This window comes from Pleurodeles waltl, chromosome 2_1 (genome assembly GCF_031143425.1).
Source record: "Pleurodeles waltl isolate 20211129_DDA chromosome 2_1, aPleWal1.hap1.20221129, whole genome shotgun sequence".
NCBI lineage: Eukaryota > Metazoa > Chordata > Amphibia > Caudata > Salamandridae > Pleurodeles > Pleurodeles waltl.
In genome coordinates, this window is record NC_090438.1 from 618,368,150 (window position 1) to 618,387,257 (window position 19,108).

Sequence of the window (19,108 nt, forward strand, 5' to 3'; positions counted from 1 at the left end):
CCTCGGCGAGAGGTGTCCCCACTCTTCCCATGGGGGCCATCTTTGACAAAAAAAAACCTCCTGATGCGGTTTTGGAGGCACGCATGCGCCACTTCTCGTGTCCAGGAAGACCTCAGCCTCCCTTCCAACATGGCGATTCGGCCTTCAAGCCCACTCGGGGCTGGGAGGCCGCCTCACCTGCCCAACCAGTGGTGCACCTTGATTTCCAGCGGCCCGCTTTGTTTCCGGGCGACCTGCTGCACTCCTCCTGAGCATGTTGTGGTCCTCGGCAGCAGGTCTCCCGCACAGGGAGAGACCTGCTGGCACAACACTCAAGCTGCGGCGGTGCTTCTCTCCACCCGGGTCACGGCGTTGAACACACCTGACGTAGGTGCCTGCCTGTACCCCGGGGACACCTTCTTCAGTGCTCCTCCCCCTGGTGGCACTAAATACGGCACACTTGTGGTGGTGATTCCTCACCGGGGGGACAACAAAGAATTGCTCTTTCTTCGCCTCCAGCAAGTAGAAGGGACAAAGCGCTCTTCCTGCGCTATATTGAACAGCAAGACACAGTGCTCTTCCTTTGCTACGCTCCAACACAGAAGCAGATCACCACAGCACTTCCTTCATGGTGGGGAAGTAGAGAATATAGCGCTCTTCTAGTGCTGTGATGTAGGGAGCAGGGGTCTCATCACCCAGCCCCTGGACACAGTCAAAGGAAGCACAGGGTGGTAAGGCCCAAACAAGCAGGCCAGCACAAAGAGTAGCAGTCAGTGGCAGTTCCTCATAGTGACTCAGCAGGTCACAGGTCTGCACAACAACAGCAGCAGTCTAAGGCGGTTCCTGGTAAGTCCCTCCAGCAGCATCCTGTGTCTAGTTCAGCAGTCCATTAGTGTCTCCAACATGGGGAAACCCCCTGTTCTTCTACTCAGTTTGCACAAGCTTTTGCAAAAGGGGTAGATGGGGTTCCAACCAGTCCTAGCTGGTTCTAGGAGTTTCCTCTCCCTCCTCCAGCACAGGCTCCAGGGGTAAACAAGCCCTCTGTGAGGTCAGGGCACAGCCTTTACAAATGCACATGTGCCCTGCCTCTCCTTCTCTCAGGCCAGGGAGGTGATTCAATATGTAGATGCACCTCTGTGACACCTTCACCTTCCCTGTTTACAGGATATCTGAAAGGTGTGCACAAAGCCCAGCTGTCACTCAGCCCCAGACGTGGATTGGAGTCAAGTTGCAAAATGCCAGAGTCATAATCAGAGAAATGCCCACTTTCTAGAAGTGACATTTCTATAATGGTAATAAAAAATCCACCTACACCAGTAAGCAGCATTTCTCACTATCATTACAACCATACTAAACATGCCTACACTACCCCTCATAGATCAGACAATACCCCCTAGACATAAGGCAGGGCATTTCCAATCCAATCCTATGAGCAGGGCAGCACTCGCAGCAGAAAGAAAGCAAATAGGCTGTTTGTCACTACCAGGACAAGGTACACAACCAGGCCATGTCCTGCCTTCCACCAATATAGTACCATGCCCATAGGGCTAGCTAGGGCTTACCTTGGGGGTGACTTACATGTAGTAAAAGGGGAGTTCCAGGCCTGGCAAGTATATTTAGATGCCAGGTCCTGTGGTAGTATACTGGGCATGCAGGCCCTGCACTAACAGGCCTGAGACCGGTTTGAAATGCTACTTCTGTGGGTGGAGCAAGCAGTGCGGCAGGCCCACTAGTAGCATTTAATTTACAAGCCCTGATTATAGGGGTACCACTGTACAAGGGACTTGCAGGTAAATTCAATGTGCCAATTAGGTGTAAACCAATCATACCAACTTTAGAAGGGAGAATACCTGCACTTTAGCACTGATCAGCAGTGATAAAGTGCTCAGAGTCCTAAAGCTAACAGCAAAAAGTCAGGAAAAAATAGGAGGAGGAAGGCAAAACGTTTGGGGATGACCCTGCAAAAAGGGTCAGGTCCAACATCAACATACAGCTGTGTATTCAATAGCTTATAGATGCAGCCCCCCTATTCAGCAGTCATGATGACTTCTCTCCAACCCCCGCTTGGGTGCTGGATTGAGTGCAAAAAAGATTTTCTGCTTCAACAGTATGGAAAATATTTGACTGTTACTTTAAAAGAACCTTTAGTTTTGATTGTTGCACAAGGCCTGCAGGAGCACCAACATTTTGAAAGTCAGTTATCAGACCTTTAGGTTTGCACCTACGCTGAGCTACAACATCAGACATGTATGAACATTTTATGAAGGGAATATCCCCGGGGATCTGGTAAAGTTTTTGTTTTGATTGCCAAAGAAAGGATATGCTCCTTAATGCAATAACCCCCCGAAATTGATCAGTATCGTCCAAGGGTATTTAGCATTGAAGGACCGAACAGCTGGAACTCGATGGGCCCACGTGGTGGGGATTCAAGTTTTTGGTTTGTTGCTTCCAGGTAGACATGCTGGAGTATAAAATCCACAATTAATTTAGTAGTTGTCTGCCCATTCTTGGAACCTTCTGAACCTTACATTTGAGCGTTTTAATCGGTTTTCAACATCACTGATCTGGATCTGTAGGTCAATTTGTTCAGACTGAAGCTTAGCTACTGAGATTTTCCAACTGGCTTCCCTCGTCTTCTAAATCCGATATACGTTGTTCCACCTCAGTAATGCATGTATTAAGCTGTTGAATAAAGTTATTGATTAAGCTTAACTGTACTCCAGACCTCTGATTTGCCTCATCCTGTGATATTTTCATTGTTTTGAGCTCACCCAATATTTTATGAAGAGCCTCAGTATAGGAAGCATCCCCTTCATCAGCTTGAGCATGGGTCCAGGGGTGCCCCAATCCCAAAGGTGGGAATGCTGCCACATTGGAAGCTTTGCCCCTTCCCCAGATGAGCCTAAAGAGTGCCGTTAGTGGGGCGGTAGGAGTCTAAGGTGTATGAACTGCACTGAGAACTAACGATAAAGCTTTTTGTAGTGGGCACTGAGTTGCGTCTGGCTTGTCTTTTCCCTGCTGTATTTTCACTGGGTTTGTTCACCTTTAAGGATTCTTTGGCTTCGGCCAACACAAACAGCGTATTTTTTTGGTGACACTTAGTTCCTAAGGGGTTATTAAGGTGTGCTTCCCCTGTGTCTTCCTCACCTACATAACTGCAGCTTGATGCAGGATCCGAAATCTGCTGAAGCCCACTTATAGTCGGGAGTATTCTTCAGTGCCCATAGACTCGCTTTCATCTACACCGCCTGTCAATACCCCTTTTTGCTCTTCCTTACAGCTGATAGGAGAAGGCGTTATTCAGGTAATGGAAACCATAGAGGCAGATACGGCCTGTGCTGTGACCCCCAGTTGTAACTCTTTTACCTGCGAGGCAAGGAGTCGATGCTTCAGATTATGCACACTTTTAGTCAAAGCACGCAGATTAAATTGAGAATTATGTGAAATCCTCTTCATCGCAGTAGTGGGTTAACCACACGACTGTGTACAGTTTCTTCAGGTGTTTCTTTGGGTGACAAGTCTCACCCGGGCCTACATGGGCTGCTTCTGTGGCAGTCCTAAACATACACCTTCCCAGTGAGAAGCCTAATGCTACCCTCACTAAGGAGCACAGTCACTCAAGGCAACAGAACAATATCCGTATGTAAGAAATTTATTTCGCCTTCCTCCCCCTCCTCTGTTTGCCATCAGTCATTTACCCTGCTCCTGAGCAGGTATAGCCAAGCCGATTACTGCTTCCTGAGGTGTAGAATTAAAAAGGGCACCAGTTCACAATAGCCTCTGAAATATATTTTTATGGGTAGAATTTTCCAGTCATAAATGTATTGCACGCATTGGGCGTTTATGAATTGATTGCCACTCACTTGAGGTCTGCTGCCTGTCTTATGATCAACTTCTGCAGGGGAGGCAGCACTGAAATATCCAAGTTGAGTCCAGGCAGGGTAACGGAAAGAACCACGCCTGAGAGAGGAAAGAGGGAGGGGGGAGTCACTGTCACGGTGAGCGCCATGTGTGTGGTTCTTGGGTGTGTCCGACTGTCTCCCCTAACAAACTTTCTTGTATTCATTAGGCCGATGGAGCTGTGCCCCTCGCAATTCACCTCCTCACAGCAGTGTGGCATCTCTGCTCCCCCTTAAACGCTGTTCATTGACTAACTGTGGATCATGACAGGAGTGCCCTACACAGCCTTGCATTCAAATTTCTTTCAAGAATTTCGCCCTAACCCAATCCAATGGTCTCTGGAAGAAACATGCCTGATTTCATAGGCAGTTTCAGGTTTTCTCTGAAAGGACTTGACAGGGGAACCTTGTTCTCATGCAGGGGGTTTTGTTATCAAAATATTCTTAGTCAAAAAGAAAAATTAAAAGGACAGACCCATGATAAACCTGCCGAACTTCAATCTATTTATATGTTATCGCCAAGATCGAAGTAATTGTCTATCCCAAATGTCCTACTGCTAGGAGGTTCGATGATGCAATTGAACCTCTTGTCTGTCAGAATAAGGCGGTTCTTTCAATTTCAATTGCAAAATTAGATCTTTTAATTTAGGCTAATGCCTTTCCATCTAGCTTCAGATTCCTGGTGCTTTTCCAAGCTTCTGAAACCAGTATTGGTATTTCTTTAAGTACAGGGCCTTTGTCTGCTTATATACCTGATCACATGTGCTGTTTCTGGTGCACAACCATTCCCAGTGACTTTGGGCCAGATGTACTTATGTAATCGTTTGCGATGACCAAATAGCAAATTTTTGCGATTGTGTTTGGTAATCGCAAAGACCCATGTACAAATGTGTGTTTCACGCATTTTGTGAGTCCCAGTGGGTCACAAATAGACCTACCTCATTAATATTAATGAGGTAGATCTTGGTTTGTGACCCGTTGGGAATTGAAAAAATCGCAGGGATGTGGCCTGCTGGGGTCTGCAGACCACCATGTCTGTCTCTAAACACACCCCTTCCTAATACCAAATTGCAAAGTCAATTTGCGATTCAGTAATAGGTTACTGTTAGACCTGGCATTGTTGGCATAGTCTCCTCTGTCCTTTTGCCTCTGCTTCCTATGATTTTTACTGTGTGCTAGACTCTGTTTTTGGTACTCTGGGCACTTTACCACTGCTGACCAGTGCTAAAGTGCAAGTGCTCCCTGTGTAAACTGTATGTGTAATTGGCTTTCCCATGATTGGCATATACTAGTAAGTTCCTAGTAAAGTGCACTAGAGGTGCACATGGTCTGTAAATCAAATGCTACTAGTCGGCCTGCAGCACTGATTGTGCCACCCACATGAGTAGCCCTGTAAACACGGTTCAGACCTGCCACTGCAGTGTCTGTGCAGTTTTAAACTGCCAATTTGACCTGGCAAGTGTACCACCTGTAAGGCCCAAACCTTCCCTTTTTGTAGATGTAAGGCACCGGTAAGGTAGGCCCTAGTTAGACCCATGGGCGGGGTGCAGTGTATGTTAAAGGTAGGACGTGAACTAATGTTTTACATGTCCTGACAGTGAAATACTGCCAAATTTGGGTTTCACTGTTGCAAGCCTATCCCTCTCATAGGTTAACATGGGGACTGCCTTTAAATATCTTAAGTGAAGTTCCCCTCTGGGAGCAGATGGAGATATGGGGTTTGAGGTCTCTGAACTCACAATTTAAAAATACATCTTTTGGTAAAGTTGGATTTTAGATTGTCAGTTTGAAAATGCCACTTTTAGAAAGTGGGCATTTTCTTGCTTAAACCATTGTGCATCTGGCTCTTGTGTATGCCACTTCTTGGTCAGACTGTCAGTTTGGCTTTTGTGAATTCCCTCTAGACAGTGACACAAAGGGAGCTGAGGTGTGGCCTGCTTATCCCGATGAGTCTCCTGGGCTAGAGTGGAGAGGGAGGAGCTGACACCCCTGAATGGGCTGTGCCTGTGCTCACACAATGCAGTCTCCAACCCTCTGGTGTGTCTGGGGCCAGGCCTGGGCAAGGCAAGATCGTGTCAACAACAGAGACTTTCCTTTGAAGTTTGCCTACTTCAAAGGCAGAAAGGAGTGTAAATAGTGGACCCAGAACCCCATATTTGTAGAATACTTCTGGCACCAAGAGGAACCTCTGCCAAGGAGAAGAGCTGGAGCTGGAGGAGGAGGGGTGCTGCCCCTTTGTTGGGTGCTTTGCGGGGCTGGCCTGCAGTTGCTGCCTCTGCGTTAAAGACGGCAAAGACTGGACTTTGCTATGTATCCTGCTTGTGAAGTTTCTCCAAGGGCTTTGACTGAGCTTGCCCCCTCTTCTGAAGTCTCAGGGCCATCAAAGACTTCCTCTGCCAGCACCTGGACTCTCTGCTGAGACTCCTACCCTGCCAAGTGGTGCCTAATCCAGTCCCTGGGCCCTTGAAAGGAGAAGCTGGTGGAAAAACGAGAAGAACAAAGTGTACCAACTTCGGATGACTCCAGACTGCCGCTGCTGCTGGATCCCGCAATGCCACCTGCAACTGAAACAGTGGTCCTTGCTGGAGTGACACGACCCTGCAGGCCCAATGCAGCCTCGCTGAAGTCCACGTCTCCGTGAGTCCCGAAGTGCTTTGTCACCGACACCCGTGAAACCCAACTTTACCACGCCATGACCGCTGGATATCAAACCTGCCAGAAGTGCAAAGATCTGACACTTCACACCGATGCTGCCTCACCTCCACAGCAAGGACCCGATGCCTCGCACGGATGCCTTCGCTCTGCAGCACTGGAACAGACTCCGCACTGGATCCAGTGACGTCTCGATCCCCGACTTCGTGCACCAGCTTGTTTTCCCATTTTCACAAGGTATTGTACCTGGGGGTCCGTGCAACTCCGTGACTGGTGCCATTGGCATCAGATTGTGGAGAACGACTCAGTCACGACGCCTTAATATCACCAAATCGAAGCATTGCTTTATTGAAGTTAAATCTTTAAAAATTCTTTCTTGTGTATGGTGGATGTTTGTCGTTTTGATCTTGTTTTACTCAGATGAATATTGGCTATTTTTCTAACTTGTAGTTGAGCCTTTTTGTGGTGTTTTTAATGTGTTACTGTGTGTGATTGTACAAATATGTTACACATTGCCTCTGAGATAAGCCTGACTGCTTGTGCCAAGCTACCAAAGGGGTGAGCAGGGGGTTATCCTAAGTGTGTATCTCCTTTACCCTGACTGACCTGTTTGGACAAAATGCAAACTGACTGCCAACCAGAGATCCATTTCTAACAGTTACTGAATTGCAAATAGGGCTTTGTACATTTCAAAAGTCTTTTTGCTTTTGCAAAAGGGCCGATTCTGTGAATCAGCCCATTTACAAACACAACACTCTTTGTACATCGGGCCCTTTGTCACTCTGTACATTACCTTTTAAATGGTCTGTGTTTTGTTACACATCAGGGAAAGGCTTGTCTAGTTCTGTAGCAGCAGACAAAATTCTTAGGCTTCAGGATAGAATCTATCAAATACATTTTATAACTACCAGAGTTCATATTAACTATGATCAAGAAAGAGTTTAATCACATGCTAACAATGTACCTCATTACTCTTTCTAGTTAGGATGGGAGGACATTTGGCATTATGCATCTAAAATATTTTTCTTAACTCGGCGTTAGATCATATAGACTCATTTAACGGGTGAACAATATTTGCTACATCCATAGAAATGATCTTAGAATTTGATGCAATCCGGTGGGGCTCAGGTGGAGGGACATGCCAATTTTTGACTGGAGAAACACAATCTTTGGAAGAGTCCACATTGCACATCAACTGTTTTAAAACTGCTTGTCCGCCTCATGCCCATTTTCACAAAGGACCTATGAAATTGTGATAGGTTGTAGGTACACATTACCATGACAGAATCCTTACTCTCTTAGTGAGGACAAGGTTTATTTTCCACTTAGGCCTGATGAAATGCTATTAGAGCCTTTTGGACTACTTGAGGCATGAAACATGTAACCACATCTCTGTAGTGTAGGCAATCCCACACACAGATTTACTCTACTGCATTAGTGTAGTATAGGGATTCCACCTACAGACTCACACTTCAGGAATATCAGACCATTATCCCTGACAATTCCCACCCCCTGTTTTGAACCTTGACATAGGTCCCACCACTAAGAGTAAAAGTGCAGCATCAGCACCTATAATCAATTTTTAACTTGCATGCCTTCCAGTCCTTCACCAGTCAGACACTGGGGAACACTTAGAACCCCTGGTACCATCCTGGCACCCTTCAACAAAAGATCTTCGGCAAAGAGCCCTCTTTCCTGGCTCGTCGGACAGTGCAGTGCTGGCCTGACAAGGAGCAACCCCAATGACGAAGCATGCCACATGTTTGTGGGTGAGGGCATTTGCTCCTAAGAATCAATTGCTTTGGGTGACCCTTTATTCTCCCCCCAAGCCCCCAAATTGGAAGTGAGGAGTTGTCATTTTGTAATAATATTATGGAAGACTGTGCACTAGGCTGCCCAGATTCTCCTGGTCCCTCTCTTCTATTGTTCATTTGCATTTAGCTACTAGCCTCACCCAAAATTACTGGGTTCCTGGATCTACCAAAGGTTAGAATTAACTTTTCACTTTGTTCACAAGGAAATCTTTTCATACTGTTATTGGTTACTTGGGAGACATCTCCATAGGGCACTTATAGGTTGATATTAAATCTATACACAAATACCCACTAGTTTGTAGATTGTAAAAAGGTATTCAATATTCTAATGTTCACAGACCTCACTGTTCTTTGAGATGTGAATTACATCTTAGAAATTTCAACAAATGGCCTGAAATTGATTCATACCCAAACGCCATTTTCATCAAAGCTTTCTCACTCTTCCCTGTTAGATTTTGGACAAAAATTGATGTACATGTATATTGTTTCAGCTCCAGGTTCCTAATGAGGATTGCTTTGGCGACAGCAGGAATTAACTACTGCTTGAGGTCTGAGTCCCTCTTTGATGACATTTTCCTGCTTCCTTCACTGATTCTCATATCTCCTAGCACAAGAAAGGAGGATGTCACTTGTACTGGGGCTCCCACTTGGACGGTGATCGGTTCTTTCACTTTCATTGCCTTTGAAAGTTTCTAGGAAGCTTATTGTTCTGTTTTTAATTTGTAATAGAGTGTAATAATAATCTCTCAAGTTAGAATCAGGACTTTGCTTTCCTATCGTAGTGAGGAAAATCTGCACTTATCGAGGCTTCAGTGGGAGGCGCGTGCTTCCTTCTTCAGTATGAAAAGCCATGCTGTGAGTGAATACCATTTAATGGGTTAGGCTATGAACTGTACAGTTGTATTACCATTAAGTGCCTCTTTATCTGCAGCACATCTAAATTTATGGAAAATCGGATGGAAATTTATGATCCATCATCTGCATTGGTTTTAGGGGATTATATCCACATCTGGCCGTTGTTAACTGCTTTATTTGGTTAGTACAGATTTCAGAAATTACCCATTAAATGTTTGTCCTTCCTTTTCAGACTCAACAAAGGTTTCAGATGACGATATATTAGAAAAACTCCATTTGAAATATGAACAGAAACCATGGTTGGAAACAATGAAGCTTGTTCGCCATTGTTTGGTGAGGAGCTCAACATTTACCAGTTGTGTGTGGAAAGATGAATTCCTTGGCCCCATGTGATTCGTGCAAATGTCAAACTAGGAATAGTGGTCATAGTATGTTTTTATGTTTTTAAACTGCGGTTGTAAATTCTTGTGGCGATTGCTGTTGCATTTGTATTTAGAGTGTATTTGTATTTAAATTATGACATTTTCATTACTTGAGGTTGTGTTCACAAGTCTGTCCTTTCAGTATGTGAATAACTGTATGAATAATCCTTGTGTTTGAGTGATTACTGAAGTTCTTTGCACACCATAGTTCATCGGCCCCACTTTTGCAATGAGAGGATTTTGTTCCAGGTCAATCAAACATCAATCTTTTTTGCTCTACTCCAACTACTTGGTGCTTCGCTTGTATATTCTTTAAATTTGTAGCATTTTTTCTCCAAGACCAAAATAGCAGATGAGACGCATGGTCAGTGTCATATTATGTAGTTCATTAAATGGGCCACTAATGAGTGGCCCTGTGGAGAGTACCTATACTCAAGACATACAGAAGAGTCAAAGAGGAAAATGACTACCGTGTGCCCTGTTTCCTGCCAACCGGTTCACAGTTTTCGTGTTTCCCTTCTAATTTGCAGGCCAGCAGAATTAGCTGTACTCTAGATAGGTATGAGTGTTCTCTACCTTTTCGAGTGTGTTGGTCAAAAGCAGTATTAATGAATTCTGACCAAGCTAATGGGTGTCAACCAATTCTTGCAGACAATTGCCTAGGATCACACAATTTCTCAAATGGAGAAGCCTGGATTGATCTTGGGTGTTCTGGTTCTACGTTGTACAATTCAATTTAGCCACTATATAGACATACTGTGCTTCCCCTACACCGACCTTAAGAACCCTCTCCAAGCCCCCTGACCACCAAACTACCGGCCCCAGTGCAGCCCTCGGTCACACACCATTGAGCAAACATTTTGGCCCCTGGGAAAATGTTTGAGTACCCCTGCTATAGAGGTAGAAGGTTCACAGGCAGAGACGTGAATAATGGAATCCTCTACTGAAAATGGAAAGTGAAAAGAGAATATTGAATAAATCCTTTTGCTTCTCAAAGATAAAAAATGGCTGTATCAGGACGGGTGATAGAAATGAACATCCGCACATGGAAAATCTGCAGTTTCAGTTCTGTTAAACATCTGGCTTTTACCTCCATGTTTTAACCGAGCTCCTCACACAATATGGTAATTATCTGCATTTCTTTTTTACACTTAAAGTACTGAGTATAGCATATGCGCCCCCAACTACCCTGTTTTTTTCATTTTATGATGCAGAGTTTATCCTTTTCTTGTATAGCATTTATGGTAGTGTTTGATGCTATCTTGAAACTGCTTTTGTCATTTCTGATGGCTGCCTTAGAGAGTAGACTGGGACTACTTAAGCACTACACTTGAAGATGACGAGTAAATCCTCCCTTATCTCCTAGGAAAAGTCTTCTGGGAATGCTTGGAGAGGCGGCTTGGATTTTCCACGGTTGCAATGCTTAGAGAAGTTGCAGAGGTCCTTGAAAGGTAAGAAATGGTAAATATTAAGTTAGAAATTAACCTAGTGTTTGCTGAAGTTGATCTTCCATTACATTTGCAGCAGTGTCATGCTCAACTCATAGCAACAGACCTGGCTAAGGCATGATTAACCTTATAATATCCTAAAACAACTGCTTTCTATTTTGTTGCCTCTTTATCACAGCATTTCATAACCAGAGTTTAGTATCGGAAGCATTTGCCAAATAGTTTTGAATATTGCTGGTTGCAGTAATATGACATGCCCTTTTGGGGAACTTACCTATTTTCTTGTCACTGATTTTAATACTATAGGTGTCTGAAATTATAGCATTTACCCTGCTGCACGTGCCAATTCTGGAATTTGTGTGTTACAGAAGTAGCTGTTAATTGCATCTGATGATATTCACATTAACACAAGTTTTAGTGATTGAGAGGGAGCTGCGGCACTCTTTGGATACAAAGGCCTAACTTATAGTGCTACAGTAACAAGGACACCGAGTGGTTGATTTAAGACTGGTTTATTCAGTAAACAAGGGAGAGCAAGCATACACGTCTTCCCCTGCCTCAGGTCTCAACCAGCTGTCCCCACGTCACAATTCCATAGAAGAACCATGACTGTCACCAGCAATGACATACTCCCCAAAGGCATAACGTAGGAACCTAGCAACTACCACACACCTTCCCCCTTTACAATAATCAAACAAATAGCAAACTACGGACAAAAAAAACATGAGGACACTGTATATCCTTTGTGAAGGATACAACTCAGAAAGAATACAACTTAACAATATTAAGCATGGTAGTACATTACACAACACTGCATATGTGTTGTACATAACATCCACTCTGTGTATAAAGCAAACATAAGTATTACCAGTATAACCATTACCCTACCACAAAATCTTTTAATTTCACAGGGAGAGTCACAGTTCTTCCTGAAATAGTTGTTTTCGCCCTCTTGGTGGATTTTACTGGGACCACACTAAGAGGAACCTTTTACCATTTCACCTACCCCACTAATAGATGAATCTACCCCCAAGAATGAAATTTCATTCCCTTCACTCAAGGGTGGTATAGATGAAGTAGAAGTAGAATAATTTTGTGGAACCAGTGGACAACTGCTGAGTGGAGAACCATTACTAGTTTTCCTCATAGGCCTCCTCTCCCATAACCATTGCTTTGTGCTGTCCGAACACCGCATTTCCATGACACAATTATGCTACAATTTGAGAGTTTGCCAAATGCCAAACTTTCCCATTGCTTAACTTAGCCAAACAAGAATACACTCTACTCACTTTGAATGGTTCAGAAAAGTGATTGTCACCCTTCTTTACTCCCTTGTCCAGTTTAACACAAACTTAATCACCTAATCACCTTTCTTTAAAGCCAATTCTTTGACACTATTTTTCTTACTGATAAGCCTTTTGCAAGTTTAATGTCACCTCTAGGTTGGCTTTGGCCACTTCAGGGGACCACTTGCTCTGATACTTATGAGACATCCAAACTGTGTTTCCTTTTGTGAACGGTTCACACCCTGTTAACCTTAAAGGGGCTATAGCCCATCACCGTGGGAGTTATTCTGTATGCCCATACTAGGTTGTCAAGCTCTAGCTCCCATTCTTACCAGCATTGATGGCAGCCTGAATACTGCCCATGATCACTATATAACAGGGATCTTAAACGAGTAGCTTGTAAGTTAATAGTAGCTCTTGAGCTTCCCATAAGTATCTCTCCTTTGTGTGGCCCAGCCTACAAAAACTGAAAAAGTCATATTTGAAACAAACATGCAAACTTGTCTGATGTGATCAGTATTATTATTCTAATATTCGTAGCACTGGATAATTTTCATCAAAATAAGTAGCTTTTAAAACAAAAAAGGTTAGAGACCCCTGCCTATTGAATCTTTCCACAGTGACATTACATCAGGATGATACACCGGCGTCTTCTTTACTTTAACACCATTCGTCACAAGAAAATTTGTAAATGTCTCAGCTGTAAACTGTGGGCCATTGTCACTCAAAAGTGACTTAGGAATCCCTTCTCTCAAGAATGTTTTTTCCAGGAATGAAACTATGCATGCCGCATCCACTCATCCACATACTTCCAGCTCGGACCATTTGGAGTAAGTATCAAATAGTCTAATAATGTTCTTAGCAATTTCTTTACCATCGAAAATCAGACCTAGAATATCCATGGTCAAAATCTCCCAAGGATTCAAAGGAATTTCACTTATGCCTAGAGATGGTTTAAAAACTGTGTAGGTTGTATCTGCATTAACGCAATGTGCACAATTCCTTACAAATGTCTCCATTTCGGAATCCATTCTGGGCCACCAGTAGGAAAGTTCCACCCCCTGTTTAAACTTAACAATTCCTAAATGCCCTTCATGTACAATACTAAGAGTTTTTTGATGGAATGTTTGTGGTTGAATGACTCTTTTCCCTCTGAACAGAAACTTTACTTTGAGTCAGAGATAGACCGTTCTTCTTTGAGATACCAAAAATTCTTAAGTTCTTCAATCAATTTACTTTAACTAGGCCATCCTCATAAAACGTATTCCATGATCTTCTCCAAAATGTTGTCCTGATTATACCCAGTCATTCACTTGTCCTCGGATACCACAGTCCACTCAGGCTATACTGTAACCATCCCATTCACAGGTTTCCTCACCTATCCTTTGTAAAGGTGATCTGCTCAGAAAGTCCGCTACCTTGATTTTCTTGCCAGGTAAATACTAAACTTAATTTGCATAGTCGAGAAGTAGTAGAGACATCCTGGCTATGCAAGGTTTAGCCATAGCTGAACTATCCATGGTTACAACATTAACAGTTTATGGACTATGCGTAATGTGAATTTAGTGCCCCATAGGAACTGCCTACATTTCTCAGTAGTTCATACACAAGCCAGATCTCCCTTTCAATGATGGAGTATTTTTTTCCAGTGATGTTAAGGACCAAGAAGCAAGGGAAGCTGTACTCTCAATACCTTGCTGGAAGTATGGGATAACACTGCACCTATACCTTTCCCACTAGCATCGGTAGCCAGGACAGTCCAAGCCTTGGAATCAAAATCTTGTAGCAGAACGGGTGTACAGATGATATCTTTAGTTCTTGTGAACTCCTTTTGAAATTCTTTCTTCCACCCAAAGCTCTGCCATGCCTTCAACAGTTGCGAAATATTGCACCTCTTCTCTGCAAAATTCTTTACAAATTTTGAATAGAACTCAGCAAGCCCTAAGAAAGACATTCCCTTCTCCAACATGTGGGGCAGGAGTATCGTTGATGGATTCATAATCTCCCTCTTTTGGAAAATTCCCTTCTTGCTAACCTCTTGCCCTAAATATAACACTGAAAGCCTGCAGAATTTGCACTTTTCTAGTTCAGTCATAAGCCTTCAATTTCTCCACATCCTTGTCCAAATTGTTGTCATGCTCTTTCTTGCTTTTTCCCCATGATCAAAATGTTATCCTGATAGTAAGTTACTGTGGGAATGTCTTTTCAGTAGGTGGTGCTTCAGCCTCTAAAAGTCCTCAGCAGCCAATGCCGACCCAAAGGGCATGCAGACAAACCTAAAATAGCCCGTGGGTGTAATGAAAGAAGTCAAGCTTCTACTCTCCAGATGCAGCATCATCTGGTGATAGGCCAAGGACAGGTCAATCGTGAAAAACCACATGACCTCCTTAGTCATAGCAAGCTATACACTGATCCTCTGCCAGGGAAATTTGTCCACTACAATGTTTTTATTAAGATCTCAAAGGTCTATACACAACCTTAATCTCCAATTAGCTTTCTTAGTGACCACTAAGGTTGCAAGCCACTCTGCACTCTCAATAGGTTCCATGATGCCCCTTTTTTGCTAAGTATCTAATTTGCAGCCAGCCTTATCCCCGATGCTCAGCTGTATGCCTCTAACTTCTTTGGCAAACTGGTACAGCACCCTCTTACAGCACTGTTTTATGCACAATGTTCTTCAAATTGCCTACTTTGCGTGAAAATACTTCAGGGAAATCTCTCTTCAACTTCCCTACAAGTACTACTTCAGACTCTTCCAAGAAAAGTACCTGATCTGTACCTTTCAGGTTTAATAAGATGTTTAAGGCCCTTTGATCCACCCATCCCAAAACTGAAGGTCCAACATCTGCAACATACAACTTGCTCATTGTGTTCATGCCTTTAAACTTTAAGGTTAACTGCCTGTAACCCAGCATGGGAATTCTCTCTCCTGTGAATGTAACTGGAAGTGGGTCTGTTTCTCTCGAGTGGTCACCCAAAGCCTCAGCAAATTTTTCTTTCCACACTTTATGTACTATGTAGGGCTATCCTGAGTCCTTTACAGTTGCGATGATGACCCTCCAACGGTCATGTTCTATACAGGTTTGTTGTTGTTTGCCATGTCTAAATTTAATAAAGGACACTCAACATGCAGCACACCTTCGGCCTCATTCCTATTGTCCTCACCAGAGTGCTCGGAGTCCGATCCCTCTGACATTAACCTTACACTCAGTGACCTCTTGTTCTTCTTTCTACATTCCTTAGCATATGTCCCACAACCCCACAGAACAAATATTATGTTCTGAGGAAAGGACAATTCTTATCCTTCGCAAGGTGATCCTTACTGCCACACCTGAAAAGGCTCAATTTCTTGTCTTGGGAAGGCCCTTTTGCCTTCAGTTTCACCCCTTCACCTTCTTTCCCTTTACCTATACACACATTGGATATTTTACATATTGATGCACTTCTTTTCTCTTTAGAGTCCTATGCCAAGGAGGTAGTGGTGGCAGCTTTGGCACATCTCTTAGAGAGCTCACTTTTTTCTTTCTTTTCTCTTTTGCTAAAGTAATGATATCTTTTAGAGGCAAATCCCTATTTGCACAAAGTCTTTCTTTTAAGTTTAAGCAGTTGGTGTGCCTGAAAATCTGGTCACGGAATAATTCATCATGCACTGTGCCAAACTTACAAGAAATTGCTAGCTTCTCGAGTGTAGACAAATAGTCTTCAATGGTTTCCAATTTGCGCGGTTTTCTCTGATAGAAATTAAATCCATCTATTGTTGCGTAAACAGCTGGCTTGTCATGGTTTAAAGGACCTCTAATGCATTTAAAAACACAGCTTGTCCCTCACCAGTCCTGGTTTTCTTCTCCATTTGGTTAAATTCTCGCAACCCTTCTGTTAGAAATGGGGTCTTTGGTTGACAGTCAGGTTACCCCCTGTTCAAGCAAGGACCCTCACTCTAGTCAGGGTAAAAGAGAATCACCCTCAGCTAACCCCTGCTTACCCCCTTGGTAGCTTGGCAGAGCAGTAGGCTTAACTTCAGAGTGCTAGGTGTAAAGTATTTGTACCAACACACACAGTAACTTCATGAAAACACTACAAAATGACAGAACACCGGTTTAGAAAAAAAGGAAATATTTATCTAAACAAAACAAGACCAAAACGAAAAAAATCCGACATACACAAGTCAAGTTATGAATTTTTAAAGATTAAACTGTGGAGAAGTGTGGCTCAATGGTTAGAGCGGCAGACCCTGAAGCAGAGATCTGGCTCAAGACCAGGGTTCAAGTCCCACTTCGGCAGGTCTTGGGCTCAATTCCCCTTGACCAGATAATTCTCGCCTCGGTGCCTAATCTAATTCATGGGTTCCACTCTGCAACTCTGGGCAATAGCTTGCTTAATCTCCACAACGGCCCCCACAGCGCTTGGATGCCTGGCTTCACCCTGGGGGTGCTCAGGAGTGGGTGCCTCACAGGGAAAAGCCAGGAGGGGTTCCATAGCGGTATGAGTACAGCGCCTTGAGACCCTAACGGGTGAGTAGTGCGCTATACAAGTGCTAATTTACATTTACAAACTCAAAAATAGCGCTTAGAAACAAAAATGCTTTGAGATGTTAACACGGCATCGTGACGGAGTCGTTCCCAACAAGCCAACACCAGCGGCGCCGGACATGGAGTCGTGTAGACCCCCAAGTACAGAACCTTTGGTTAAGAGTGAAAACAAGCCGATGTGCGAAGTCGGGAATCGCGGAGTCTGTGCGAAACGTTGAATCCGTGCACTTCGAGCGGCGTCGGTAACGACGTGGTGCGGCGACTTCCACGGAGTCGCGGACTTCAGCGGGGCTGCTGCAGCGTCGGGCCTGCGAAGAGCGTCGCGTTCCAGCAAAGGTCACGGCGTCAGGTGCAGGTGGCGTTACCGGATTCAGCAGCTGCGTTGGTCCGGAGTCGTCCGAAGTCGATTTCCTTGGATTTCCACCAGCTTTCCTTCCAAGGGCCCAGGAACTGGATAGGGCACCACTTGTCAGAGCAGGAGTCTCTCCAGAGACTCCAGGTGCTGGCAGAGAGAAGTCTTTGCTGTCCCTGAGACTTCAAACAACAGGAGGCAAGCTCTAAATCAAGCCCTTGGAGATTTCTTCAAAAGATGGAAGGCACACAAAGTCCAGTCTTTGCCCTCTTACTCTGGCAGAAGCAGCACTGCAGGAAAGCTCCACAAAGCACAGTCACAGGCAGGGCAGCACTTCTTCCTCAGCTATCAGCTCTTCTCCAGGCAGAGGTTCCTCTTGGTTCCAGAAGTGTTTTTCTAAAGTCTGTAGATTTGGGTGCCCTTCTTATACCCATTTTAGTCTTTGAAGTCACCTTTCTTCAAAGGGGACTCACACCTACTTGTGAAATCCTGCCTTGCCCAGGCAAGGACTCAGACACACACCAGGGGGTTGGAGCCGGCATTGTCAGAGGCAGACACAGTCCGTTCAGATGAGAGTGACCACTCCACCCCTCCCTCCTAGCAGAGATGGCTAATCAGGAAATGCAGGTTACACCCCAGCCCCCTTTGTGTCACTGTCTAGTGCGAGGTGAAAAACAACCCAACTGTCAAACTGACCCAGACAGGGAATCCACAAACAAGGCAGAGTCACAGAATGGTTTAAGCAAGAAAATGCTCTCTTTCTAAAAGTGGCATTTTCAAACGCACAATCTTAAAATCAACTTTACTAAAAGATGTATTTTTAAATTGTGAGTTCAGGGACCCCAAACTCCACATGTCCATCTCCTCTCTAGGGGAATCTACACTTTAATCATATTTAAAGGTAGCCCCCATGTTATCCTATGAGAGAGACAGGCCTTGCAACAGTGAAAAACGAAGTTGGCAGTATTTCACTGTCAGGACATATAAACCACATTACTATATGTCCTACCTTATCCATACACTGCACCCTGCCCTTGGGGCTACCTTGGGCCTACCTTAGGGGTGCCTTACATGTAAGAAAAGGGAAGGATTAGGCCTGGCAAGTGGGTACAATTGCCAAGTCGAATTTACAGTGTAAAAATAAACACACAGACACTGCAGTGGCAGGTCTGAGACATGATTACAGGGTTACTTATGTGGGTGGCACAACCAGTGCTGCAGGCCCACTAGTAACATTTGATTTACAGGCCCTAGGCACCTCTAGTGCACTTTACTAGGGACTTAACAGTAAAACAAATATGCCAATCATGGATAAACCAATTACATACAATTTACACAGAGAGCATATGCACTTTAGCACTGGTTCGCAGTGGTAAAGTGCTCAGAGTTCAAAAGCCAACAGCAACAGGTCAGAAAAAATAGGAGGCAGGAGGCAAAAAGATTGAGGATGACCCTGCATAAGCAAAAAAGTCCAACACCTTCTGATCCCAGACTGTGGTAAAATAATCTTCTTCCTGGAAGCAGAAAATGCTTCCGATCCTTCATCGTCCATAGACGAGATCTAGTTCGGAAATACTCCTGCCATTTCATTTGGGATTCTCCCAGACAAGATAGGCTGGAGGTGGAGTGAGAGAGAACGTTTGGGCACACATGGTTGCAATAACAATATGGTATAATGTGATTATTTGTATCATATACACAATAAAAGTATTGCACACTTGTAAGCAACACTCTACAAGAGGAAAAGGCAATACAAAATGGTATATTATTTCACATTGCCTAGGGGTGTGCGTGTAGCCCTGAATCCAGACACACAGCAGTATCTTGCGCGTCACTGCAAATCCAGCACTAGATAGCTATAACATGGGTTGC

General features: G+C 44.1%; 1 protein-coding gene across 1 annotated transcript in view; it reads left to right on the top strand.

Moving 5' to 3' along the window:
• LOC138259058 (mediator of RNA polymerase II transcription subunit 1-like) overlaps positions 1-19,108 on the top strand; it is a 582,859-nt gene that overhangs the window by 139,669 nt on the left and 424,082 nt on the right. The window contains exons 2-3 of the mRNA XM_069206503.1: positions 9,432-9,532; positions 10,988-11,072. Coding sequence (XP_069062604.1) covers positions 9,432-9,532; positions 10,988-11,072 — 186 coding nt within the window. The remainder of the gene's footprint in view (positions 1-9,431; positions 9,533-10,987; positions 11,073-19,108) is intronic.